This window comes from Trichosurus vulpecula, chromosome 7 (assembly GCF_011100635.1).
Source record: "Trichosurus vulpecula isolate mTriVul1 chromosome 7, mTriVul1.pri, whole genome shotgun sequence".
Taxonomy (NCBI): domain Eukaryota; kingdom Metazoa; phylum Chordata; class Mammalia; order Diprotodontia; family Phalangeridae; genus Trichosurus; species Trichosurus vulpecula.
Window position 1 is genome coordinate 59755998 of NC_050579.1, and position 26614 is coordinate 59782611.

The window sequence follows — 26614 nt, forward strand, 5'->3', positions numbered from 1 at the left end:
GCCTTGGAGGTATGTGTTCATTGTAAGTAATCTCACTAGAAAATCTCATCTTTCTGGCCCTTTTTCTTAATCATCTAACTTCCCTTTCCCTGGTCCTGTTTCTCTGACTCCATGACACATCCAACCCCAACTGGGGCCACAAATTGCATGATGCCTCTCCAGCAATGGGAAAATCTGAAGATGGGAAGAAATTGTGCTGAAGCAACAATGGGGAAAAGGAATCTGGCTTTGATGCAGATCCTTTTCTAAATGAAGGGTGTCACACACCAATTAGGCCCTTCACTCAGTCTTCTCCTGTCCCTCTACAAAGGACCAAGGCAGCCCAGCCTCTGAGCTGGACATACCCACGATCTCTCACTGCCCACCCTCAAAAATGTGCAAGTTGTAGAGGCCAAAGAAAAGGTCAGAAGACAAGGCTCTGTTGCCTAAGGGATGTTTTATTAAGGACAGCCTGAGGCACCCAGGTTCTCTCTCTGAGATAGGGTCTAATCATTGGGGTAAAGTTGGGTGAGGCTGGCTGAGTTCAATGTTTCCATCAGACCGCAGTGGCCAACCCCACACGGTTGTTAGCCCTGTCAAAGACGCTGTAGTATTGTCGGATGAAGACATCTCCCAGGATCCACAGGTCGAAACTGCTATCACCCTCAAAGCCACTGATACACGCTTCATCCTCCTAGGGAAGAACAAGGCAGAGAGCATCAGTGCAGGTGACTCCTGCCTCATTCCAACAATAAGTAAGGCCTTGTGCAGTCACAAGGGATTCTTCCCCCACTATCCTAATCCTTCATATCCATCACCATAGTGATAACTCTAGGCAAAGTAGGGCATTACCCTCCTCTTTAAGATGAAACCCAGAAACAGAGAAATTCATGAAAGAAGAGCTTGGACTAGAACAAGGCATCCAGGCTCCCAGTTAACTGATTCATCAAATCACTTAATATCATTAGTGATGGCATGGCATAAAAATAGAAGGCCTTATGCCTGGAGTTATTGTAAGCCCTGAATTTTCCACCAACTATATGTGCAACTTTGTGGAAGTTGCTTCCTTTAATTCTCAGTGTCCTGGCCTTTAAAGCAGAATTACTAACAGCTACCTTAGAGAATTTTTGTAAAGATAAAATTACATACTCTAGGTAAAAGTTGTTTGTAAACTCTACAGGGCTATCCAAATATAAAGTCATATTGTCTGTCTGGTCCTACTCAATCCTTTCTTGTCTAGCCTGCTCATTCTTAGCTCTGATCAAGGCTAGCTTGACCAGCTGACCAGCGGAGGAGAGCCTGGCAGGCCCAAGGCTTGGATGTCCTGCTAGCATGTTGGCTACTGAGTCATGCTCATGTTGAATATAACATTTTGCCTTGAGCCTGATAGCATGATGAGGGAATGGGATGAGAGCCTCCAGAAAACCACAGACTTTCAAAGGGCAGTCTAGGCAAAGGTGGAGTGGGGCAGAGGGGAAAGCTAAACAATGGGCAGAAGTTTAGGTATCGAGTTCAAGTTCAAATCCTGCCCCTCGTGGTGGCCTCAGGAGCAAGGCTTCCTAAATCCTTCTCCTTGGTTCCCAGGCCTAGGCTGCCTTTAGAGTAGTGACACAACTGCTCTTGTTTCTGCAACATTGTAAGGTTTACAAAGCACTTTCCCCACAACAAAGTCATCAAGTAGAGAATGTCACTACCACCTCATTTCACAGATGACATAACTAAAGCTCAGGGGGTACAAAGGACTCGCCCAAACCACACCCGAAGTGGCAGAGTCAGGACTAGACCCCAGACTTCAGATTTCCTAATCCAGTGCAGGTTCTACAATTCCACACCACAAAAGCAAGAAACATCTTGTCCATGCAGGCGGCTCACCAATCCTACTGGAGCAGCCTGTGTCCAAGCCAGCTTCTGGTGACCAATCTTCCAGAGTTCCCACCCCTCCCTGAGAACTTTCTCCCCACAAGGTTCCTACCTCAAGGGTGTAGGCTGAGGGAGTGAGAGGGAACTCCCTGCCATTGATGTGAATCACAACTGTAGGCATGGAGCTCAGCTTGTTGCAATTGATTTCATACTGAGAAAAGACCAAGAGGATTTTCAGAGAGAGAGAGAAGATATTCAGCCCTCCCTCCCACCAGAGCAGAAGAAAAGGGGAGCCTGGGGTGGAAGGAAAACCTGCAGAAACATCTGGGGCCAACAAAGTCTGTCCAGGGTTTCCCACTCATCTGGAAGTGAGGGTGTGACCTGTTTGAGTCATAAGGAAAATCCACCTGCTACCCCCAAGCAATGGTCCAACTTCTGGACAAGGACCCCTAGGTAAGGGGCAAAGCCAACTAGAAACTCCAGCTCAGGACAAAGAGCTTTGAGCAGCAAAAGGATTTACTTTGGCATTTGGAAGCAGGCAATGACAACCTCTAGGAAGGATCCTAGAAGTGCTTTCCCGATTGGGGAATGCGGAATCTTGGGTATTTTTAATGCTGATAAACTCCCCATAATGCTTGTGGTCTGATGACATGAGGAGAGGTGGTCCTTGGGAAAGCAAGGGAGCAGTGGTACGGAGGGAGGAAGGCAGGATCTTGACACAAGTTTGCTCCTAAGCATTTAAATTTATACCACCGAACAGAGGATCATGCTGAGATAACTTCTACTTAGCCTGTATATATCTTGTATGTACACAGTTTTTGTATGTTGTCTCCCCCATTAGACTGTGAATTTGTGAAGGGAGGAATGTTTTTGCCTTTCTTTGTATCCCCAGTGCTTAGCACAGATAGTATTTAATAAATGCTTGTTAACTGACAACTTCAGAGTCCAAGATACTAAGGAGAACTGATCACCAATAAATCCCCTCTTCTATCTGTTTTCTACACTGATAAATTTCCTCAGAACTGACTCTTCTCTAGACAGTAAGAAGGCAGTGGAGATATCAGAAGAGTCTCCAAAGGTTGAGCTGGGGGACTCACTTCTCCAAGTAGGGTCTCGGTAGCTCCGATGGCACTCTGGATTTTGTCAATTCCTTGGCTTGGACCGACCAAGAGAGAGGTGCCAGTATCCAAGATAGCCTGGCAACCATCCTGGCAAGCCACCACCTCGTCATTAATAGTGATGCTAGGAGAAATCAGACAAGCCTCTTAGTTCAACTTTGAATCTTATCTGCTTCCCCTATTAACATCAAAGAGTATTTGTTTGTTTTTTAAACAGTGTTCAAAGCTAGAGGTGAGACCCCAGAGAAGAGACCAAGGAAAGGAGTCAGCTTCCTTTACACATTTTCCTTCCTTTGGTTAGCAACACATTTAAAGTTGGGGCTGATCCCCTGAAGGTTGATCAAGGTGTATGGGTCAGTCTCGAAGATGAACCAGCAGTCACTACCACAACTCCTTTGGAAACAGGATGTATAGATACCACATATTATTAACACTGGATTATGTATTATTCTATACTAGTCTTTATAACTGCATCTAGGGGGTGCAGTGGATAGAGCACAAGACTCAGAAGAACTGAGTTCAAATCTACCTTTAACGCTTAGCAGCTATGTGACCCTGGGCAAGTCATTTAAGCTCTGTGTGACTCAGTTTTCCCATTTGTAAAGTGAAAATAATAATAGCACCTGCTTCCTAGGGTCGTTTTCAGGATTAAACGAGACATTTGTAAAGTGCCTCGCAAACCTTTAAGTACCATGTAAGTGTTAGCTCTTACTATCAGGGGTTCTTGTAGCTTTAGATCTTGTCTGTCCTGTGGATCTTGTTTCTTATAAACTCCTTAAAGGCAAAGATCACATCTACCTACTTTTCGTATTATCTGTCATACCTTGTACACTGTTGGGCACGTCACAGGCATTCAGAAATACTTATCAAAAGATAAAAACCTACCAAGATCTTAAATGCAAAGTTACCTATAGTCACGATGCATTAGTGAAGTACTGATGGAACAGACGGAAGCTGTTACTCTGGACAAGAGATTATCGAATTCTGGTTTGGTGGTATCTTGAAGTATTTGAAAAATTCTTAAATTACTTTTAATTCACTTTGATGAACGTGTGTGTGTGTGTGTGTGTGTGTGTGTGTGTGTGTGTGTGTGTATGTGTCTATCCTCTCTGGGGATGGGCCATAAAGACTGTACTTTGAGAAAGAAGAGTTCTGTGGGAGCAAAGACATTGGACAAGTCCATTCACCTCTGCGAGTCTCAGTTTCTTCATCTGTAAAATAGGAATGATAATTCCTGCCCCATCTACTTCCCAGGACTGTTGGGAGGATCACTTTCCACAGTGTATGAAAATGTGAGGAGTTACATTTACACAGGAAAACAACGACCAGAGAGAAAAGTCACTGCTCTGGGCAAAGTTAGGAAACAAATAATGAATGAAAGGGGGAGGTTTACGTAACTGGTGGTGTCTTATAAGTGCAACCAAATTTTAAAAATTAGGGACAAGGGGTTTTTTTTGCCCTCAATAATGAACAATAGGTAAAATCACAATTAAAATAAAAATATCTTATTCACATGTCTGTCACGTTGCCTTGAAGAGATTAAAGTAAATGGTAATAGGAAAGTTCTCCCTTTTGTGTAATAATTATTAAACAATATAATTTATAATTACTATATATTGTAATTTTATACAGTATACAACATTTTTATGGGACTTTGTGACATAAAGGGTTTTCTCATGTATGATGTCACTTGAAATTTCAACACCCCCTGTAAGGCAAACTATCAGTTCTGTTTTACAGATGAGGGAACTGGAGTCACACAACTGGTAAGTGCAGGGCTGGAACTCAGATCTTCTGGTTTTCTATCCAGTACACTTTCCTCTAAACTACGATGTCCTAGGACTTGGAGTTTCCCTCTCCACTCGGTGGTCTAGCTAAGTGGCTTTCTTGCTGTTCCTCACATTCGGCCCCCTGCTTTTGTACGACCTGATCCCCATGTCCTCCTTTCTCTCCTTTCCCTGACAACCTTCATTTTTTCTCTTTTTTTAATAAGTTAATTTATTTATTTTTAGTTGTCAACATTCACTTCCAAGTTTTCAATTTTCTCCCCCTCCCTCCTTTCCCCTCCCCAAGACAGGCTGCAATCCAGTGTAGCCTCTACATATGCAGTCCTATTAAACATATTTTCACATTAGTCAAGTTGGAACCCTCATTTCTTTCAAGACTCAGCTTGAGCATCGCTACCTTCACAAAGTTTCTCTGCTCCCCTCCTCCCTCCCTAGCCTACCTTGCCATAATTTTCTATCTACTCTGTTAATCCTTATGTACATGTCTCCTCATAAAATGTAAAGCCCCAGAGGGCAGGAAGCCTTTGTTTCCTCTGTATTTACCACTGTATTTGTTGATTGATTTCATGGGGCCTTGAACCCGAAGATGTGGTTTTATTCTGAGCCTAGTCAGGAGTCTCTGACCAGGAGCCTCAGATCTCTCCCTTACCTGTCCACAGTGAACTGCCAGTAGCCCTCCACAGTGACCGGCACCCAGTGGAGGGAGCCAGTGTAGTAGGATGAGTCGATAGCCCCGAGGATGAGCACACTGTCCTCTTTATTGCTGAAATGAGAGAAGATCACACTGACCTGAGCAACTGATTAGATCAAAGTAAAAGTCATGTGTAGGATTCCAGCTTTTGGCAGTTCATGATTAAACTAGGCTGGCTCTCCAGCCTCCCATTGACCAGCATCCTCTTCTGCTGCTGTCACCCAACAAATGGGATTTCTGTTCCTCTGAGAAGTTGCATAGAGCAGTGCACAGAGCCCTTGGCTTCAAGTCAGGAAGGGATGGTTTCAGAACCTGCCTCAGACACCAAAAGTGAAAGCCTGGGGAAGTCACTGCAGCTCCAACCTCAGTGTCCTCATCTATGGAATGAGGGGACTGGCCCTGACGATTTCTAAGCACCTCTTAATCTAGGATGCTATGACCCTGGAGCTATTAACACTCTCTAGGACCCTTACCCAGGGGTGGGCCTTCATCTTTGTAATCCAAAGCTATTTTATTAGAATGTCAGGGCATGGAGGAGCAGAAGTGTATATGTGCATGGAGTTTATTGAGTCACATGTCTTTCTGACTTACACACAGAAATTCAATTGGACACAACATTCACAATTTGAAGCTGATTCCTTCAGGCTACCTACCTCACTCTTCAGCCCCAACCCATGGGGACACCCAATTCTATCCGCTGGGTTCTAGGCATGATCTCTTAGTTTCAGATTGAAGCTGTACCCTCCATATGCCCTTGAACCCCAATATGGAAGCTCTAAATTCCTCTGGAATCTATCTCATACCCAGGATTATGCTCATAAATATCTAAAAACTGAGTCTCCAAAAAAAAGATTGACACACACACTTTGAAATTCAATCTTCATTTTTAACATTTTTCCAACAGTTTGTCAAATCTAAACAATCGTCTGAGCTCTGATTTGTAGCATTTGCTGATTTCTGAGGTATAAAAGCCCACAGGGAGCATTTTACAATCAGCTCTCTAAAGTTAATCAGAGCTGATTCTAGCACACCCCTGAGGTCATATCTCTCCAGCAAGGCTCTCTTCCCTAGGTCCTTTTCCAGGAATAAGTCCCTCCAGCAGTCCCTTATCTTGGGCCTTTTGGGCTTAGAATGTATTTTTGTCTGGCTGCCCACTGAAGCCCTTCAATCTACATCAAATCATTTCTGTTTCTGCTTTTCTTTCTCTCCACCCCTGGCTACCACATGAATTCTAGTTATACTGGTGCATATTGTACAATCCAAAAGTTTAACTTGGTGTGTATGAAAACTTCCCTGTATACAGGGGAGAAGGGAATATAACTCTAACTGCTGCATTGTTTAGAGAATGCTCAAAAATTCCCAAGTTCCTTTCATGTTGTATTCTTCCAGCTTTCCTGCTGCTTTCTTTAATCTGTAACATTATTCAAGCCATTCTTCTGGGAATGGTGGGTCCTGGTCCATCCCTATTCTCTGTTAATTTTCTTCATCATCACCAGAGTTTTCATCACCAACAACAAATGTTTAATGAACACTTTTTTATAAGTATGGCTCAGTGTTACACACACTGATGGAGACGTTTTTTCCTTCTAGAAATGGAAACTGACCACTCACTGAATGTCACAAGTCTGATATATTTCTTCCACTTGCACTTTCCGTGTATGGTCTTATAACTATATGGCAACTCTCCCCAAACTGCTAGGTGTTCCCAAAGGGAATAGAAGGAGGGGATCCAAAATGACAACGAGGGGGGACCCCCTAAAATCCTGGTTAAAGATTCACATCAAATCAACTACATCTGACCCCATTCCAAAACATCACTTACTTGCTCAGATAAACAGAGAAGAGGTCCTGGGCAACCAAGTGCTTGCTCATCATGTTGTCAAAGACAGGGGTGGCTTTGTCCACAGATATGGAGGGGTAGCCCATTCCTAGGATCCCATCAAATTCAGAAAAGATAAAGGTGAGGCCAGGCTCCCGGGTACTCAGGCCAAAGACTTGGTCGCTGTCCACAATATCAGAGACCTAAATAGGGACAGAAGGCAATCACTCTGTGTCTGTCCCACATCCATCACCCAAGAGAGGACCCTGGTCTGCAGTTAGCCCCAGTGAGGGCAGAGGGAGCAGAGCTTGTATCAAAATTTCTAACTCTGCTAGGACCACTACAGAGGCCAATAGAACACATGGGCACATTGATAGCCCTGAAGAGAGTGGAACATCGGCCTGATGCTCCTGGAAGCCTACCTGGTTACCTAGCATACTGGGGACTTGCCCAGACAGAGCATCACAGACTCAGGAGCCAGTGGTGTGCCCAGCTCATCTAAATTCTACTTCCTAATGCCTCCTGTGTTGAAGGAATATTAAATATTAAAGACTTGGAGAACAGGAAAGGGGTGAAGTGAGAGGGGAGGAGAAGGAGAGGGAAGACAAGTATGTTTGCTGAAGGCAAGGCCTGGTGTTCTTAGCATAGAGAGAGGGAGGCACGTAGTAGGAGGGAGGGATGAGGGAAGTAGGGAAGGGCCATGTTCTCCCGGAATTGGTACCAACCAACAAGGTTTGATCACATTGCTACCTAAGCTAGTGTCCCTCCCCACCCTCTCCCTCCTCCACCCCTGCCAGTCTGGCCAAATGAGACTTTCAAGGAGGAGACACAACACCAAGGGTGTCTCTCCCCAGGTTTCCCAGGTAGGTGGATGTGTGATAAAAGAGGAGCTGAAGCTGCTGTAATTGAATATGACAACAGGCATAAGGTTGTTTTTTTTTAATCCTGCACCTAAAATAGCAAAGAAAAAAGGCAAATTGCTACAGACTGCAAAGGAAGTAGGACACTCAGAAAGGGGAAATTAACATTTCAAAGCCATTTAGGAGCAGATCCTATACAGATCAGCATGGCCCTGGATGCTTCAAAAACTAGCTCAAGATCCCAACTTCCTGGTAACTTACTCCCTGAGGAGAAGCTCTGGACTTTCTTTGCTTATGCTTTGCCTACATGGGATTCCCATGAGGTCAGGTGTATCAGTATCTCCAACCAGTCAAAGCTAGAAAATCAGGCTAGTAAGGTCAGAAAATGAGGAACTTTTTGTGGGGTTCAAATTAAAATGGATGTGAGCAGATAGCCATCCTGCTGGACATGAAAAGGAAATCTCTGAGTTGAAGGTGAAAAATATGAGATTGAGTGGCTGAAGCAGGGCTCTACTTGATAGAATTCCAAAGGCTTTCTAGTCCAACCCATGCTTGGTCGAAAGAGCCACCACCAACATCAGTGGACAATCATCCAGCCTTCACTTGAAAATCTCTCAAAAGAGGTAACATGCAACCTCCTTCTACAGCCAGTTTTGCCTTGGGATAGTTGTACTCCTTAAGAAATGTTTCCCTTCATTGAGGTAAAATTTGCTTTGCTAAAACTTCTAGCCACTGCTCTTAGTTCTGCTCTCAGGTATCCCATTCCAGTAGGGCAAAGGCTTGAGACATTTATCTCCCTGAGGAAGAAAGGTTTTCCCATAGCCTCCATGACTGTAAAAGACTGTCTGCTCTCAACTCTGTTTGCTTGCTCTCATGGAATCATAAGGAATGTGCAAAGACTGAAAATGCATAAAGCAGACTGGAGATAGGAAAAGAATGAAAGTGGAACTCCTGCATCATATCTCCATTTGACTACTGAAAAGCCAAGCTACCTAGAAGCCAGGGCATTTGATTACAGTGACAGGAGAGCTGCCCTGCCATTGAAACAACTAGGAACAATCCCAATGGAAGGCTTAGCAACAGAAAAGTCCAGAAGAAGAACTTTTGGCACAAGTAAGAAATCCTGGCACTGCGTTCATGAAAGAATGTTTTATTTCCCAGAAAAGATGGGAAGTTAAAATAGAAAATGCTGTAGGTAATAAGGGAACTACATGCAGAAGAAGACAACCAAGATGGTAAACATCCTCAAGTCTGTGATGTGTGGGAATTGGTTGAAGAACCTGGAGATTTGAAGAAGATTTTGAAGTCTGGAGAAGAAAAGGCTTAAGGGGCACAAGATAGCAGTCCTCAAGTATCTAAAAGGCTATCAAGTAGAAAGAGGGACTAGACCAGGGGTGGGCCTCATATGGACCATGTGTGGTCTCAAGGCTACAGGTTCCCCACCCTGTGGACTAGACTTTTTCTCTTTCCCAGATGGAATGTACAAAGAAGCAAATTTCGGTTCAAGTTAAGCAAAACTTACCATTAATCACAACTGGCCCAAAGTGGCCTGTTGGGCTTCTCACCCTCCCCTACCTCCCTATAGGCATTTAGGCAAAGGCTGAGGGTGCCTGTCAGACAGGCTATAGAAAAAGATTTCTTTGGGGGCAGGGTTTAGACCAGATGGTTGTGGAGGTCCCCTCCAGATATGAAATTCTGTCATTTTGATTCTGTAAAATAGGAACAGTAGGTGGGAAAACCATAACAAGGAAGGATGAGGTGAAAAAATTTAGGGCATATAGATATGGGGCCCCAGAGAAATCTCTGGCAATGACAGTGAGCAGATCTAAATGCTGTGCAACTCAATGGGAATGGGGTTTTATTAGGAAAGGAGCACACCACAGAGCTCTGTGTGTGTTACAGTTCTGCAGGGGGATGTGGCAAATCACTCAAGGAAATCACACTCTGAATCCACCTCCCCCCATCCACCACCACTACCACCCACAAAAAGCCTTCTGGGTGGGCAGGACCAAACACCAAGCAAAAGTGCTTCATGCTTCCGAGAAGAAACATGCTTGGCTCAGGGAGCACGCAATGTTCAGCTCTGCCAGAGAGGGGTGGGAATCCTCTGTTCAGGTCATACTCACAGTGACAGTGTCATAGCCCAGGACCCCCTCCATGCTGCCACTACCATATTCGATGGACAGGGATTCGTCAGTACTCTGGAACGTGGAGGACTTAGACGGATTGAATCTGTTGTGAAGATCTGAAACAACACAACGCCGAGTTCAGGGGAAGTCTTGGTGAAGCTTATTTACTTCCTATTAATGTATCAATCACTCAAACCACAAGAACTTTTAAGTACCTACTAAGTGCCAGGCACTGTGTTCATCTAACTGACCCTTGAAAATAAGAACTAAAAACTTATTCGCTACTACAGAGCGGTTCTTTCTTCCTCCCCTCTCTCTGCTGGGTCCACAGAGAATCAAGTAAAGAAAATTATTCTTTCCTACTCCATTCAATATCCAGTTTCCCATCCCACCCACCTCTCTTCCCAATTATACAGACAAGTAGCATGGATAAACTAGACTGGAGACTCTAAAGAAGAAAAAATCATCTATATCTGTTTTGTCTAGGGATAGTTCCAGACTCCACTCTAGACCCCTGACCCACATAGCCAGCCTAAGCCCAAGGTGAATTGGGTTACTTACAACAAGCAATGCTTTTACAATAGACTGAGGGGACCCAGAGATTAGAGGAGCCAGTATCGAACACCACAGTGAACTCCTGGGCTGGCGTCCCAATGTTAATCTTTCCATAGTACTCAGCCTGAAGACACAAACAGATCACATGTTGGGATGGTGATGTCAGGGTGGTATATAGTCAGAGTAAGGGACAGAATGAGAGGTTAGCTTGGATTTTATGTCTGCCCAATTTTCTGTCTTGACTTGAGCCTGAGGAGAATTAGAGATGAAGAGAGGAGAGAATGGTATTCTGAGCATCTCAGGGCCCTGGGGATGGCCTGGTGATGCTCTGCAGTCCAAGCACAGCAGGATTCACACTCATATTATCTGTACCTAAGCCTGCCTGCTCGTGACCCCTCCAGGTACCAAAATTAAAGATTGGAAGGGGCTGACCTAGATACAAAAATGGAAGCATGGATGGGAAAGCAAGACTAGGGAAACAGGCTGAGGATAGGAACAGAATCACCAAGGAAGGTTCCACAATGGGGAGTGAAATAGGGGGAAGATGAGGGCATGTTCTGGATAGGTAGAGGAGGAGGACCAGCTGTTCTCTACCTCTGCTATGAGCAGAAAAGGGAGAAATGGGTCATTCATTGCTGCAACAGAAAGGAGTGAAGTTAAGAATTAGAAAAAAAAAATTCCCAGTAATCAAAAGTGTCCCTTCCTAGAAATGGCTTCCAAGGGATTTTTTGACATTTCCATTTTTGGGAAGCATCAAGGAAGGCCTCAAGGAAGAGTCACCACCTGAAGTGAGCCTTGAAGAAAAGACAGGATGTCTGAGATGTGGAGATGAGGAGTAAATGGATTCCAGGTAAGAATAGTTCATGCATGTTAACAGAGGCAGAAAATGGAATATCAAAATCACAGAATGCCTAGTTTATCCAGTATGGCTGGAATATAATGTTTGTAATGGGGGCATAGTATGAAAAAAGATGTAGAAAAATTGTTGAATGAGAATGTGGAGGGCCTTCAATGCCAGGCTGAGTTGCTAGAGAAGTTTGGAGGAGGAGATAAGATAGCAAGTTCTGTTTTGGGCATGTTGAGTTTGAGGTGCCTATGAGGCCATCCAACAGGCAGGTGATAATGAGCAACTTGCAATTGGAAGATAGACTTTGCTGGGTGTGCAGACTTGGGAATCCTTCCTATACTAGGCTATCACCCAGAGGGATTCTCTAATTCCCTGAGAAGTAGGGAAAAGTAGAATTGGAGGGGACCAGGAGAAGCAGCCAAAGTGTGGGTTTCAAGAGCACTCAGCTACTGGACAAAAAGAGCCAGGAAACCAAATGAGATAATGTATGTAAAGCGCTTTGTAACTCTTAAAGTGGTATGTAAATGGCAGCTATTATAGTCGTCACTTCAATCATCTCATCATTTTTGATTAGAATAAAAGGAAAACAGGTCAGAGTCAGTCTCAATCTTGCTATAATTCTTTTGTATTCAATGTAGGTTCACTAAAAGCATCTTTGATACAACTGCAGGAGCAGACAGAAGGAGAGCAGCATTATCATTATTATCATTATTATTATTAACAAAGGAACTCACATCCAGGTAATTGGTCAAGGGCTCATCTGCAACTTCGGCATATTTACCAAGTCGTCGGTACTTGGAGCTGGGGGAATACTCATGCTTCTTCAGAAAGTCTCCCAGCAAGCCACGTTCCTTTAGCAGACGTCTTAGTGTTTTCCCTTTGATCAGCGGCACCCTTCCATAGCTGAAAAAGAGTTAGCCAAGTCCCTCTACTAGAATCAGCCAACGTTCCCCAAGAGGGTCAGCCAAACCCAAATTCTGAAGCTTCCAGGTGCAAGGGCAGTATATGGTGGTATAAGGGAAAAACCATTGTAAGAGCATCAGAAGACCTACACTGTACTCCCACGTGGGCTATTCCTAGCTATATGACCTTGGATAAGCTGTTTAAACCTCTCTGTTTAAACCTACCTCACAGGTAAAATAGGACACCCAAACTCTATTCTAGGTTATATTTTAGCTCTAAAATCTACGTTATCTAAAGATATTCTTTTACCCATTATTGTGGCCACTGTGAGAACGAAATTAGGTACTAGATGCAAACGTCCTTTGTAAAGGTTAAAACTGTGATTGCCGATTAATAGCAATTTTAAAGAAAAAATAAAATGTTAGCTCCTTCTTTTGGCTCTTTCTCTTTGATTTCTGTCTCAAAAGGAACTAATGCAGAATCATCATTTTTGTACTCTTCTCTGGCCCTTCGCATGATCTCATAAATGAAAGGCCAGAGAATTGTGGGCAAATCCCTTTCCCTCAAGCACAGCTGAAGCTAAAAGGGCCCAAAGCAACGCAATATCATGGGAGATGCAGCCCAATTTGAACCTGACAATCATCCATAAGAATGTTGGAGTTTCTCCCACAAAGCCTCTAACTCATGGATGAGGAAGGCTTTTTCCTGGATCTCATGGCTTTTCTGATCCTCTGGTTGTTTTCTCCTTCTCTCAGCTTTTTCATTCCCTAGTTCCTCTACTACCAGTTTCCATCTGACTCAGGAACTAATCTGGCACTGGGATGGCAGCTCCATTAGCTGGCCCAGGCTCTGCTAAGACCCTTCTGGGAAATGGAATGACAAACAAGAACACCAACTCACACCAGAATGAAAGCAGCATCTGGAAGGCACTCTATAAGCCACCCCAGAATGTTATTGCCTGAGCCTATATCTGACTCAGATGATTTCACTAAAATATCGGGGAGCTTTCCTCAGGGACTCCCTCTGACGAAAGCCACTACTTCTGAGCCCTGCCTGTAGCCCAACAGTTCTAGAACCATTGGATTCAATGTAAAGGAGAACCGGTGTCCAGGAAGTTAAAAAAAGAACTATGGATCGTCTAAGACCTTCTGATCTTTTTCAGAGATCCTGCTTCCCCCTCACCCAAAGGAAGATCAGGCTTTCTGGAGCACTTGGTACCTAGCTGTGCTTCAGATTTGGTACCTGAGCATGCAGAGAAGGATTCTGGATATTTATTTACAAAAGCCATGTGGGAAAGAGAATTCATTCCTCTTTGTGTCTCACCAATACACAGAAAGTTACATTTTAAGGAAGACTATGCTAAAATTTGGAGTGTAGAGGCTAACAGGGAAAACTGCAGGATTTCCTATCATAGACTCCTCATCTGTTAATGAGAGGCATCAGGCAATCTCTGAGTGGCTCCTTCCCTTCTCCCTGAGGTTTATCTCCAGCCCCAGGGGATCCATTACACTCCCAGACATCAAGACTTACTTGACCACGCATTCCGACAAGGCAACGATGGCAAGGAGGACCAGAAGGTACCGCATCTTGCTGCTCTGGCCAAATTCTGCAGTTGTGGAAGTGCTAGCTACTTTCTTCTCTACCCTAAGCCCATTAGCTGTTTTTATAGAGGGTAAAGGACACACCTCTGGCTAAGAGGTCACAGAGATCACCCCAGATTAGAGGCAATTCTGCAAATACCATTAAGATACCAGCCCCACCTCCACCCCAACCTCCAAGAGCTGCCCCACACCTGGCCCTCACACAGAAAGATAAGGAAAATCAAATGATATCAGTTCCTAGAACTTCAAAGACAGAGGGAAAATATTATTAGGCAACATGTGGGGAGGAATGTCAACTGAGGTCTCTCTGATTTGCCTTTCACGTTCTAAACAGTTCTCTCCACTCCAGTGCACCTAAGTTCACCTATCAGAAAAAGATTGTTTGAAACACCAAATGGGTTGCATTGAGACTTGTGTCTTCCTCTACCTCAGGCCCCAGGATCCCTAGGGAGTTTTCTCTGTTCAGGAATCCCCCAGCTCTGCCTTAATAGTTATGTTTGGTGGGACTTGATCTGCTATTTGAAGTGGAAACTCAAGCATGGAGGATAGTGGGGATTTACCCATAACTATATGAAGTCATTTAGCCTAGCAGGAGTGATTCAAAAGGGGCTTAGTCTACATACCAAAGGACCGACATGGTCCCTGTTCACAGAGGGTTTATAGGTGACATGAACACACACATGTACATGGACACGCATGCACACACACACGCTCTATCTCTCTCTGTCTCTCTCTCACTCTCTCTCAGGCTCTGATTCTAAGCCCATTTCAAACCCTTTCTCATTATCCCCAGGTGTTTTTTTTCCTCTAAATAGACTAACTGGGGGTTTAGCACAGCACCATTCAGATCTGTCACATTTGCCATGGCTTGTCATCATTTTCCCCAGTTGTTAGAATCAAACTGTAAGGAGAGAGAGGAAGAGAGAGAGAGAGAGAGAGAGAGAGAGAGAGAGAGAGAGAGAGAGAGAGAGAGAGAGAGAGAGAGAGCACATTTATTAAATTATTAAATTTTACTATGAGCCAGGCATTGTGCTAAGGCTTAGCAGCTAAGCACTAGGGATGTAACTATAAGCAAGACAGTCCCTACCCTCATGGAGCTCAGTGAGAGAAAACCACACATAAAAGGGGAAATCTGGATGGGTAGTTTGTGGAAGAAAGCAGGCAACAGTAAAGAGGAGTGCTAAGAGTGTCCTGGCTTTAGGGAGGTGAAGCATGAATCCTTCCAAAAATGGTGGTCTCAGGAAGGAGTCACTTCTCATGAGAGGAAGGCCTCAGGGCAAAGAGTTCTACAGGATGGCAGTTTTGAAGGGAGGAGAAGGAGGAATCCAGAGAGTCCTGGCATGAGTGAGAGACTAGCACAGAAACCCAATTTGCCCTGAATCTCACTATCTGAAATTATGGACTGAGGATTCCTGCCTCAGTACCGTGTTATCATCTCGAGATGACTTCTCTGAAAGCACACAGATAGTAAGGTGGCAGACTTGAGATGTCTTCTCACCTCAAAGCCACTTCATCTTGCTGTCACCCAGACAAGAAAGGCAGAGAGATTTAATGAACAGAAACATATACTCTGGGTGTAATCATTTTAAACATGTTGAGAGGGGTAAAATATGTAAGTCAGGGATTGTGATAGCAAGTCAGAGAATGGTGTGGGCTTGATCAAGGAAGGTATCCTGGAGTAAATGGTGTGGTATAAGATAAAGAGGAAAATTATGGGAATCTGGCAGGCAAGCCAGGAAGGAATAGAGATCTATGTGCATGGACAGTTTGGGCAAAGGCTGCAGGCTAACAGAAGAATATAGGTGAGGGATGAGACAGCACTGACTCTACTGACGGTCTCAGGAGCAGGGCAGAAGAGGATGAAAATATAGAGGTAAGGCAGAGGGTTCGGCTCATGAAGGCCTTAGAGAACAATTCCAAACCTTTACTCTTGATTCCAAGAGCAACAGGGATCTATAGGAAGGCCATTACTGTTGGAGTTGAATGGCTATTGACTCATTGATTAAATGAGGAAGAAACTTGGTTCAGACCCCCAGTTCCAGGGCCTGGTTGTCTCTTGCAGGATCTACAATCCCCCTTCTAGAATCTGACTCCCCTCCCCCGCCCCCTAGCTCACAGCAGGCCAGGCAGACTCCTCTGATTCTCAGACACCACAAGGCCACTCTACTGAGAAAATGCAAAATGCCTGCCAACTGCTTGGGAAAACCCCAAGTTCTGATTCCAGCAGCCCTCTGGGATGGGATGAGATCTCAGATTTTGAGCTGGGGAGAAACCTTAAGGATACTCCTAACCTTTCATTTTACAGAAAAGGAAATTAAAACCTGAAGTGACTTAACTAAGGTCACACGGGAAGTAAGTACACGGTTCAGTGAGAATATGCACTCTGACTCCAGATAGCAACAACAACACATAAGAATTTACATACTTTATTTATTCCTCACAACAGATTTGTAAAGTAAAATACAAGGAATCATCATTTACAGATGCTGAAATTGAGGGTCAAAATCCCTAAGTGACTTGCCCACGGTTACACAACTAATAAATATAAGAGGTGGGATGTAAACCTGGGTTTCTTCTGACTCCAAGGCCAACACCCTTTTCACTAAACCATATTGTTTCTTTAGGAAGCTCTGGTACAGAGAAATTAAGTAATTTGTCCCATCCAGTCAGTGGTAGTGTTAGGCTTAAGAGCCAGGTCTCCTAAGTACACCACACTCCCTCTGTCTCTCCTGGTCCTACCCCATCACCTTACCCATCCGCTACTTTTATTCTGTATATACCAGGGAGTGGAGAGGGAAAAGGAAGGAAAAAGCAGGGGATAATAAATCTCCATAAAAAGCTGAATTGGGCTTTTCTTTCTTTTAGGGAATTGCCTCTAAAGAAGCCATAACCTGTGTCTCCTAACATGACCCTATCTTTGTATAGTACTTTTCCTCACACAATATCATTTCATCATCCTAACCCTTTTGCAAAGTAGGTAGAGAAGCTATCATCCTTACTACACAGATGGGGAAACTGAGACACAGAATATATAATTTGCCCAAAGTCACATAGCAAGTCGGTGGGTTAAGTACAATTAGAAATAATGCCACCCAACTGTACATACTCCTTCTGCACTCAAGCCAACACACCACTGGGATTTCATAAACAATCATAACAAACAATAATAATACCCAACACTTCTATAATAATGATAATAATAAATCAATAAAGAAATAAAATCCATGAAACAATCTGTACACAGAAGAAGCTGACATTCTAGTACAAAAGAATAGATATAAAGAGAAGAGATGCAAATAAATGAAAATTAATTCAACATAAAGTGATTTGGGGAGGGAAGGTACTAGCAGTCGGGGGGATCAGTAAAGGCTTCATGTAGAAAGGGGTACATTTGGTGAGACTTGATGGAAGGAGTGATTCCACTAGGCAGAAATAAGAGTCAGATAGAGCAGTGTAAGAATTTCTAATGGTGGGCCTCAAGGTGTGACTACTCCTATGCGTAGATGAAATGGAGTGAAGGAGTAGATCATGGGATTTCAGAAGGCCAAGAAATTGCAACATTAAAGAGTCTGAGAGAACATTAATGTGGATGTTGTAGTCCTCTAGTATAAAAGACAAGAGTTGGGAAAGAAAGAAAGATGAGCAAAGAAAGGGGAATGACTGGGAGTTGGTAAATAGCAGCCACCATTCTAACAAATATTTCCATAGCACTTTTAGGTTTATAAGCCATTTTGTTTACATTATCTCATTTGAACTTGTCAAGAAACCCATGAAAAAGGTACAAGTGTTATACAGTAATCTCTATTTAATAAAGGAGAAAATTGAAAAAAGTTGCTTCAACTAGATGGGAAATGCCAGACTATACCACTGGGTCTCTCCTGAATCGGACCCAAGCTCCTAGTTCTAGGTAAAAACTAAATTAATCCACAATGGGTGGAAAGGGAAAAGACATGCTTCTTTGTGGTCTATCAATAATGACCTGACTTGTGCAAGATGCAAACACCCTCTTGCTGATTGACTCTGGATGTCAAATTTGATTCCTTCCCCTGCTGGAAGGTGATTTCCAAACCCAAGGGCCAAAAGTCACTTAGCCCGGTTGTGCTGTGTTTTTCCATGAGATCAGGAACACTGTAACAGCCAAACTGTCAGAGGTTATCAGATGGGCTTATTATCCACAAAAAACTTTTTAAAAAGCTGATAAGATTTAATCATTGCTTATTTAACTTTAGTATAAGGATGATTTGCTAAGAGTATACCAACTGGATTCTGTAAGGTCCTTCCATCACTTTGAACAGTAGCCCTAATAGCCCCACCCACCCAATTTTAGCACTTTCACTAGGGAATGAAATGAATTAGTAGTGAAGTTCCTACATGAAAATGTTACCTTGTCCACTTATTAGAGAGCCTAGGGGAACTAGGCTATTTTCTGTAGGGCAGGAGTAAAGAGTGTTAGGAGAGGCCCAGGACTGGGGAAGGAGTCACCTCTGGAGGGGCAGAGTTCTGGAGACTAAGAAAGAACATGGCAGTACAGGTTTCCTGCAAGTTCATAAAAAAATTCTACACCTATTTTTCTTTCTTCCCAACAAATGACCCTTTTTCTAGCTTTGAAGACTTATCCCCCAAGCTTTAAAAAGTCGCTATAAGAAGTTAGCCTCAAATATTTAAGTAAAAAACATTGGGTGTTTCCTTTATACTTCTTTACTACCCCAGACTCAGGTAAGAATTTTGGCTTTGGGGGTGGAGCCAAGATGGCAGCTGGAAAGCAGGGACAAACACCTATAAAAATGACTCTGAACAAATTCTAGAACTGCAGAACCCACAAAATAGCAGAGGGAAGCAGGGCTCCGGACGGGGAGAGCCTGCATGGTAGCTGGGTAAGATCTATCACACAGAACTGGGACTGGAGCTGAGCAGAGCCCAGCATGGACTACACCTGGACCAACCAGACTGGGAGCCTGGTGGAACAGGTCCTAGTGCCCAGAATCAGTGAGCTGTGGCAGTTACCAGACTTCTTCACCCACAAATCCCAAAGACAACAGAGAAGGTTAGTGGAACAAAACTGTGGGGACAGAGTGAAAGCAGTTCGCTGTTTGGCCACTGCCCCGGGGGCAACAGAGGGGGTGCAGCTCTGAGGACAGAACTACAGCTGCAGATGCTTCTGGCCCCAGACCCACATGGTGGGAGGAATTAAGTGGTGGATCAGAGAAGGAATTTACAGCCTGGTTAAGATCTGTGTCACAGTAAAGGTTGGTGGTTCTTGGGGGAGGAGGAGTGCTGGTGAGGCAGAGCTTGCTGTGTAGAAATATCTCTGAAAACAACAGTGTAGCCCCTCGATCTTGGGACAAAGTACTCTATACTCTGCAAGCAGTCATACCCCGACGAAAAACTCAAGGGTCAAATAGTTGGCTGGGAACATGGCCAGGCAGTGAAAACAGACTCAGATTCAGTCTCAGACTTCAGAATCTTTCTTTGGTGACAAAGAAGACCAAAATATACAGCCAGAAGAAACCAACAAAGTCAAAGACCTTACATCAAAAGTCTCCAAGAAAAATATGAACTGGTCTCAGACCATGGAAGAGCTCAAAAAGGATTTGGAAAAGCAAGTTAGAGAAGTAGAGGAAAAATTGGGAAGAGAAATAAGAATGATGCAAGAAAACCATGAAAAACAAGTCAATGACTTGCTAAAGGAGACCCAAAAAGATACTGAAGAAAACAACACCTTAAAAAATAGACTAACTCAAATGGCAAAACAGCTCCAAAAAGCCAATGAGGAGAAGAATGGTAGAATTAGCCAAATGGAAAACGAGGTCCAAAAGACCACTGAAGAAAATACTACCTTAAAAATTAGACTGGAACAAGTGGAAGCTAGTGACTGTATGAGTAATCAAGACACTATAAAACAGAACCAAAGGAATGAAAAATGGAAGACAATGGGAAATATCTCATTGGAAAAACCACTGACCTGGAAAATAGATCCAGGAGAGATAATTTAAAAGTTATTGGACTACATGAAAGTCATGATTTAAAAAAGAGCCTAGCTATCATCTTTCAAAAAATTATCAAGGAGAATTGCCCTGATATTCTAGAGCCAGAGGGTAAAATAGAAATTGAAAGAATCCACAGATTGCCTCCTCAAATAGATCCCAAAAAGAAAACTCCTAGGAACATTGTTGCCAAATTCCAGAGCTCCCAGATCAAGGATAAAATACTGCAAGCAGCCAGAAAGAAACAATTTGAGTACTGAGGAAACACAATCAGAAGAATACAATATCTAGCAGCTTCAACATTAAGGTATCGAAGGCCTTGGAATATGATTTTCCAGAGGTCAATGGAGATAGGATTAAAACCAAGAATCACCTACCCAGCAAAACTGAGTATCATGCTCCAAGGCAAAATACGGATTTTCAGTAAAATAGAGGACTTTCAAGCTTAGTGAAAAGAACACAGAGCTGAATAGAAAATTTGACTTTCAGACACAAGAATCAAGAGAAGCATGAAAAGGTAATCAAGAAAGAGAGATCATAAGGGACTTACTAAAGTTGAACTGTTTTCTTTACATTCTTACATGGAAAGATGATGTGTATAATTCATGAGACCTCAGTATTAAGGGAGCGGAAGGGAATATACACACATATACATACATATATATACATATACATATATATATATATACTATATATATATATATATATATATATATATACACACACACACACACATATAGACAGAGGGCACAGGGTGAGTTGAATATGAAGGGATGATATAAAAAAATAAAATTAAATTATGGGATGACAGAGAAATATATTGAGAGAGCTATAAAGGGAGAGAGAGAATGGGGTAAATTATCTCACATAAAAGTGGCAAGAAAAAGCAGTTCTGTTGGAAGGGAAGAGGGGGCAGGTGAGGGGGAATGAGTGACTCTTGCTCTCATCAGATTTGACCTGAGGAGGGAATAACATACACACTCAATTGGGTATCTTACCCCACAGGAAAGAAGGAGGAAGGAGATAAAAAGGGGGGAATGATAGAAGGGAGGGCATGTAGGGGGAGGAGGTAATCAAAAGCAAACACTTTTGAAAAGGGACAGGGTCAAGGGAGAAAATTGGATAAAGAGGGATAAGATAGGAAGGAGCAAAATATAGTTAGTCTTTCACAACATGAGTATTGTGGAAGGCTTTTGTGTAATGATACACATGTGGCCTATGTTGAATTGCTTGCCTTCTTAGGGAGGGTGGGTGGGGAGGGAAGAGGGGAGAGACTTTGTAACTCAAAGTTTTAAAAGCAGATGTCCAAAAAAAAAGTTTTTGCATGCAACTAGGAAATAAGACATACAGGCAATGAGGCATAAAATCTATCTTGCCCTGAAAGAAAGTAAGGGAAAAGAGGATGGGGGGTAGTGGGGTGACAGAAGAGACAGTTGACTGGGGAACAGGGCAATTAGAATATATGCCATCTTGGAGTGGGGGGAGGGTAGAAATGGGAAGAAAATTCGTAATTCCAACTTTTGTGAAAATTAATGTTGAAAACTAGAACTATTAAATAAATAAATAATGATTTTTTTTTTAAATGAAACAGTTTTATTCTCCATGATACATATTGCCACAAGGTCAATGTCAGGGATAATGTAGGCCTAGGATTAGCGTTTAGAGTAGGTAATTGAACAGAGTGGAGATATAATACACAAGCCAATTTTTTTGTACATCTTTAAGTATTTATTAGAACATTATTAAGATCCATATAAGTCCATAAAGAATAAATGCTAATCCCTCCATAAATACACTGAAACAGCTTTGAGCAAACTATTTTAAAGGGGAAAAATAAGCTCAGATACGATTTGAGTACTTTGTTCCTAAACCAAAAAACTGTTATCAGGTTTGGCTTAAATAAACCTTTGCTTTGCAGTAATTGATAATAACAGAACATAGTTTAAACAAACTGCCATGGTTCCCCCACCACTTGAGGGTTTTCAAAATTGGAACAAAGATTTTAATTTCTCCTTCTTGTAATTTTATCTCATTCTAATGTGCTATTGCAGACCAGAGATATGGCTGCCAGTGGACACCTATCCCAAATGTAAGGTGCATTGTCTACTTAATTTACAAATGTAAAACCTTGTTAATTCTCTTACTGTAGAATTTCATATTTTTGAAAGAAAAAGCCCATGAGAGGGTCTTAGATTTCTCTACAGGTGAGAATACTCTTGTGATACCAATCAGTGATTAAAGATTTCTCCCCACCCATTCAATAGGCCTCAGGTGAGGCTAGTTAACAGAAGCTTGATTAGAGGTTTGTTTGCAGGCAGGCCTACACCCTTTACTTACCAGGCACTATGCCCCAGGCCTACAAGCTAAAAAGAGTACATATACCCAGAAGGTAGCCATTGTGAAGTCAGAATTCAGCCCAAGGAGGAGAAGTAACAACTCTGAGATGACAGAGCTGCAGGAAGAGTGCAGAGCAGAGAGTGGAAATCAGGGAGCTGCAGATACCCAAGAATTGAGAGGGGAGAGAATGCAGTTGGGATTTGTCAGTGTTTATAGGAAGGCCCCAACAGGGGAGAAGGTTACAGGATGATTTGGTTCTTTGCTGTAATACTGTGTTATAATTTCCTTGTTGTTACATTGCAGTGGACTTATTGGTTTTGGAATACAAGTACTGCTATGTGGAATTGGAGTTTTGGTTCTAGGATTTAATCCTCTGTTGTCTAAATAAATGTTATACTTCCTCTGCCTTCTACCTAGAGAATTTCTTACACTTCGAAATTCCAAACTATACAGGCTTGTTTGTTGTCATCTTTGAGGTCATGAGTCTTGCCTTACTGATACAACTTTGACACTTAAAAATGTCTGTTAACCTTTATCATGGTCTTTGCTGAAATATGTGAGTAAATCATATCCTTTGAGCTGAAGATTTTGAAGAAATACTGCTATTTGTTGTTGTTGGGAATACAGGGTGGGAAGTGTGACTGGGTCTCTGGTTTGATTTCTTCAATGTAGGGAGATCAACATGGAAACATCCTCCACCAACGTAGGTTGCAACTCATCTATAACGTAAAAGTTTTAAAAAGGTGCTTGGGTTAGTATGAAGTAAAGTGACTTTTTATGTTCTGTCAGCCGATATGTGGCAGAGGTAAGACTTAATCCAGTCTTCCTGACTCTGCTCACTCATGGATATTAATGGTTCTTGCCTCTATTTGTCATTTCCATAGTGTGTATGAACCACACACCAGCCAAGAAAGATGAACCTTTGATTTACGCCATGTTTAATTCTCTTTTCCCTTTAACACCTATTGTGACATTGTCATGTTGGATTTTCTCTTCAATTATTGTCTTTTTTGAGGCAAACTTTTTATTAATTTTTATATAAGTTGTCACCTTTCTTGGTATATGTAAAAGCCTGGCCAAAACCCCCAAAAATAAAGGGAAAAATTAGTTGTATGTATTAGCTGTATGTTTCCTACTTGGGAAAAGTCTGATCTTAAAAGAGTTTCCAAAAGAGATACAGTACCAAGAGTTAAGTGGAAGTCACCTTCTCATGATCAGGAGAAAAACCAAATTGCCCTCGATGAAAATTGCTCTTGGTAAACATAAACAATGTTAAAGGATTAAACAAAGAAATTGCTTACAGTCTAATACAGAAAGATGATACATGTGTCTCCTCCAAACCCTATCACCGGGAGTTCTAGAGAGATTCTAACTAGAAGGCCTGGGATTGGTTCTGTTGTGTATTGATCTTTTTAAAAGCATATAAAGGGTGGGGAAGAGGAATAAGGTAGGGAGGGGGTAGGGAGACAAAGGTTAGGGAAAAGTATTTCAGATAATCAGGGTGTGCACAAAGAAGTCTATAACGAATAGAAAAGGGAGAGGGGAAATGGATGACAATTGAACACTCATCTGAGCTGGTCAGAGGAGAGAAAAATATATAGAGTTGGGGACAATACATTTTACTGAATAGGGAAATAGGAGAGTGGGGGAATTAGAAGGAGGTAGGTTGAGAGAGGGATCAGTCCTAAGCAAAACAAACTCTTAAGGATATGCAAAAATATTCATAACTTTTTGTGGTGGCAAAGAATTGGAAACTAGGGTGTATCCATCAACTGTACAATGGCTGAACAAGTCATAGCATATAAATGTGATGGAATACTACTGTGCTATAAGAAATGGTGAAGGGGATAATTTCAGAGATACCTGGGAAGGCTTGTATGAACTGATGTAGATTCAAGTGAGCTGAACCAGGAGGAAAATTTTATATGATTTCTATGACAACAATATTGTAAAGACAAAAATTGGAAAGACATTGAAACTCTGATCATTGTGAAGACCAATGATGATTGTTTGTTATGGGCTTTTGTTTCTTTGTTTGTTTCTCATAAAAAGGAAGATAAGAGTGGAGGGAAAGAAGGCTGCTTATTTTCTTATTAAAAGCAATTTTATAAACGGTTCTGATTTGTATTGCATTAGTAAACTGTGCTATTACTCCTAAAACAGACCTAAAAATACTATTTTCTCTGGCATGTCCCTTAAAATGCATAGGGTACCCCAAATATATCCCAGGTGATCCCTCACAATATTCCTCTACCTTCCCAGGTCATACTTGTTTGTTGATCCCCTTAGGGAACAACTGCCCTAGGTTCCAAGTACTTTCTCAGTCCATGATATTGAAACTACAGCTAAAAAACTCTCACTTGCTCTTTATAATTATTCTAGTCTGCCAGAGGACATAGTTAACTCGAAGCAAAGACACTTAACTAAATTACCCCAAGAAATCTGAGGCATCCTTTCCCACAAACTGTCAGTGGGAAGACTGGGCACAGAGTACCTGAGAGACACTCTTGTAAGGAACGTGTATGGACAAACCAACACATCATTGGTCTTTTAGTACCGTGATATCTCTGATGACCTGGGCCTGCTCTCTGCTGGGCTCAGTGACTCTGACTGGGCAAGTTGCTCTGCTTTAAGATGCCATTGCCCTGGGTGTGTGTTTTGGTGGAGGGAAGGGGTGATGAGATAAAATCTTCCCTTTCTTTGCATTGAACTGTAAGAAGCATATAGGAAAAGGCAGAGAATAGTTCTCTACGGAGAGCTAGGTTCTTCTGGCTCTCTTCACAACTTCCAGAGATGATTTCTTGGCTGATTCCAGAGCTGGCAAGGCTCCTGGGGGTGTGGTCAAACCTTCAGATGGTCAGTGGCTAGCCACTCTTTAATTCTGTGAAGTTCAAATGAGGACTTTCTTAACTCCTTAAAAGAGCCAAGAAGTATCCATGTTTCTTTATTCCCCCTTCACATCTCCTTTAAGCCTCTGTTAACATGTAAAGGTGATTTGCTCTGCTGATGTGGCCTTACTTCTCCCTCTCAAGAGAGATTTCAGGACAAATCTTTGGCATGTTACTTCTTTGTTGGTAATGTTCGGACTTACCTCAGGTCACTGCTACTGAGTAAATGGTCATGACTGTAAATAATAACTTAGATCTTTTAAAGAATAGATAATTAATTGACTTATATGCTAACCAGAACTCACATGTTTTGAAAAATTAAAAGTGTTTTAACCAGTTAATTGGGCATTGTGCTAAATTGTAGGGATTCACACAAAAAATGAAAACAGTTCTTGCTCTCAAGGAGCTTACATTCTACTAGGGGGAAACAACATGTACACATTGGTAGATAAAAAATAATTTCAGGCAAGGGGAATTCTAACCACTGAAGGATCAAGGCAAAGTATGGTGCAGGCCCTGGTGACAAGAAGAGACACTGGAAGCCAGGGCACATTCAGCACTCTTTGGATCTCATTCTGTTCCAACCCTAGAGGCATTTGTCAGACATCTCAAGGCATGTAGACATACAAGATAACTGGAGGCTGGTGGGAAGAACACTTGGCACTGGGAAAATTAGGGAAAGGAAAGGTTTCTGAAGAAGAGAAGGCCCACTGTAATGCACACAGGAAGAAGCTTGTAATGCCTGCCCAATCATATTGTCAGGACTTGAGGCACCAGGCCAAAAAGTTGGTATTTGGTCCTACAGGCAAGAAGAAGCCACTGATGCTTCTTGACAGGGGAGGGAGCTACTGATCATACATGTGTCTTAGGAAAATCACTTTGACAGAGATGCAGAAATACTGGATTGTAGTGGGGGAAGGCTGCTGTAGAGGCATTGCAGTGATCCAATTGAGAATCCTCCATCTTAATTCCTTCCTTCTGGATTACCCACAATTTATTCTGTTGTATAGCTGTTTGCATGTTGTCTCCCTCATTAGACTGTGAATTCCACACACTACATTTTTGCCTTTTTTGGTATCCCTGTCACTTATTAAAGTCACTGGCACATAGTAGGCACTAAATGATTACTTGTTGACTGACCAGAAGGCAGCACTTGAGTTGGGCCCCCAATGGACATCCCAAGAAAGAGAAAAGAAGAAACATGCCAGGCACAAAGGACAGTCTGTTCAGAGGCTTGGAGATGCCATGAAATATTG

The 26614-nt window shown here is 42.5% G+C and overlaps 1 protein-coding gene across 1 annotated transcript; it reads right to left on the reverse strand.

Annotated features, from left to right (window-relative positions):
- Nucleotides 1–418: 418 nt before the first annotated feature.
- LOC118856796 (chymosin-like) lies at nucleotides 419–14199 on the reverse strand. The gene is made up of 9 exons (XM_036767300.1): nucleotides 14079–14199; nucleotides 12380–12548; nucleotides 10805–10922; nucleotides 10241–10359; nucleotides 7258–7457; nucleotides 5394–5507; nucleotides 2937–3081; nucleotides 1952–2050; nucleotides 419–673 (listed from the first exon to the last, which is right to left on the reverse strand). Exons 1-9 carry the CDS (start codon nucleotides 14132–14134, stop codon nucleotides 536–538), a joined length of 1158 nt encoding a protein of 385 aa, XP_036623195.1. The 5' UTR covers nucleotides 14135–14199; the 3' UTR covers nucleotides 419–535.
- Between the last annotated feature and the right edge of the window lie 12415 nt (nucleotides 14200–26614).

Bases quoted from the DNA above. Each gene is read 5' to 3' on its own strand.
- LOC118856796 (XM_036767300.1), bottom strand. From the start codon at position 14,134: ATGCGGTACCTTCTGGTCCTCCTTGCCATCGTTGCCTTGTCGGAATGC. The intron at 10,923-12,379 runs GTGAGTTCCTTT...TTGTGTCTTCAG, and splicing joins CCTTGACCAATTACCTGGAT to GCTGAGTACTATGGAAAGAT. The intron at 674-1,951 runs GTAGGAACCTTG...GTTCTTCCCTAG, and splicing joins CCTCAGCCTACACCCTTGAG to GAGGATGAAGCGTGTATCAG.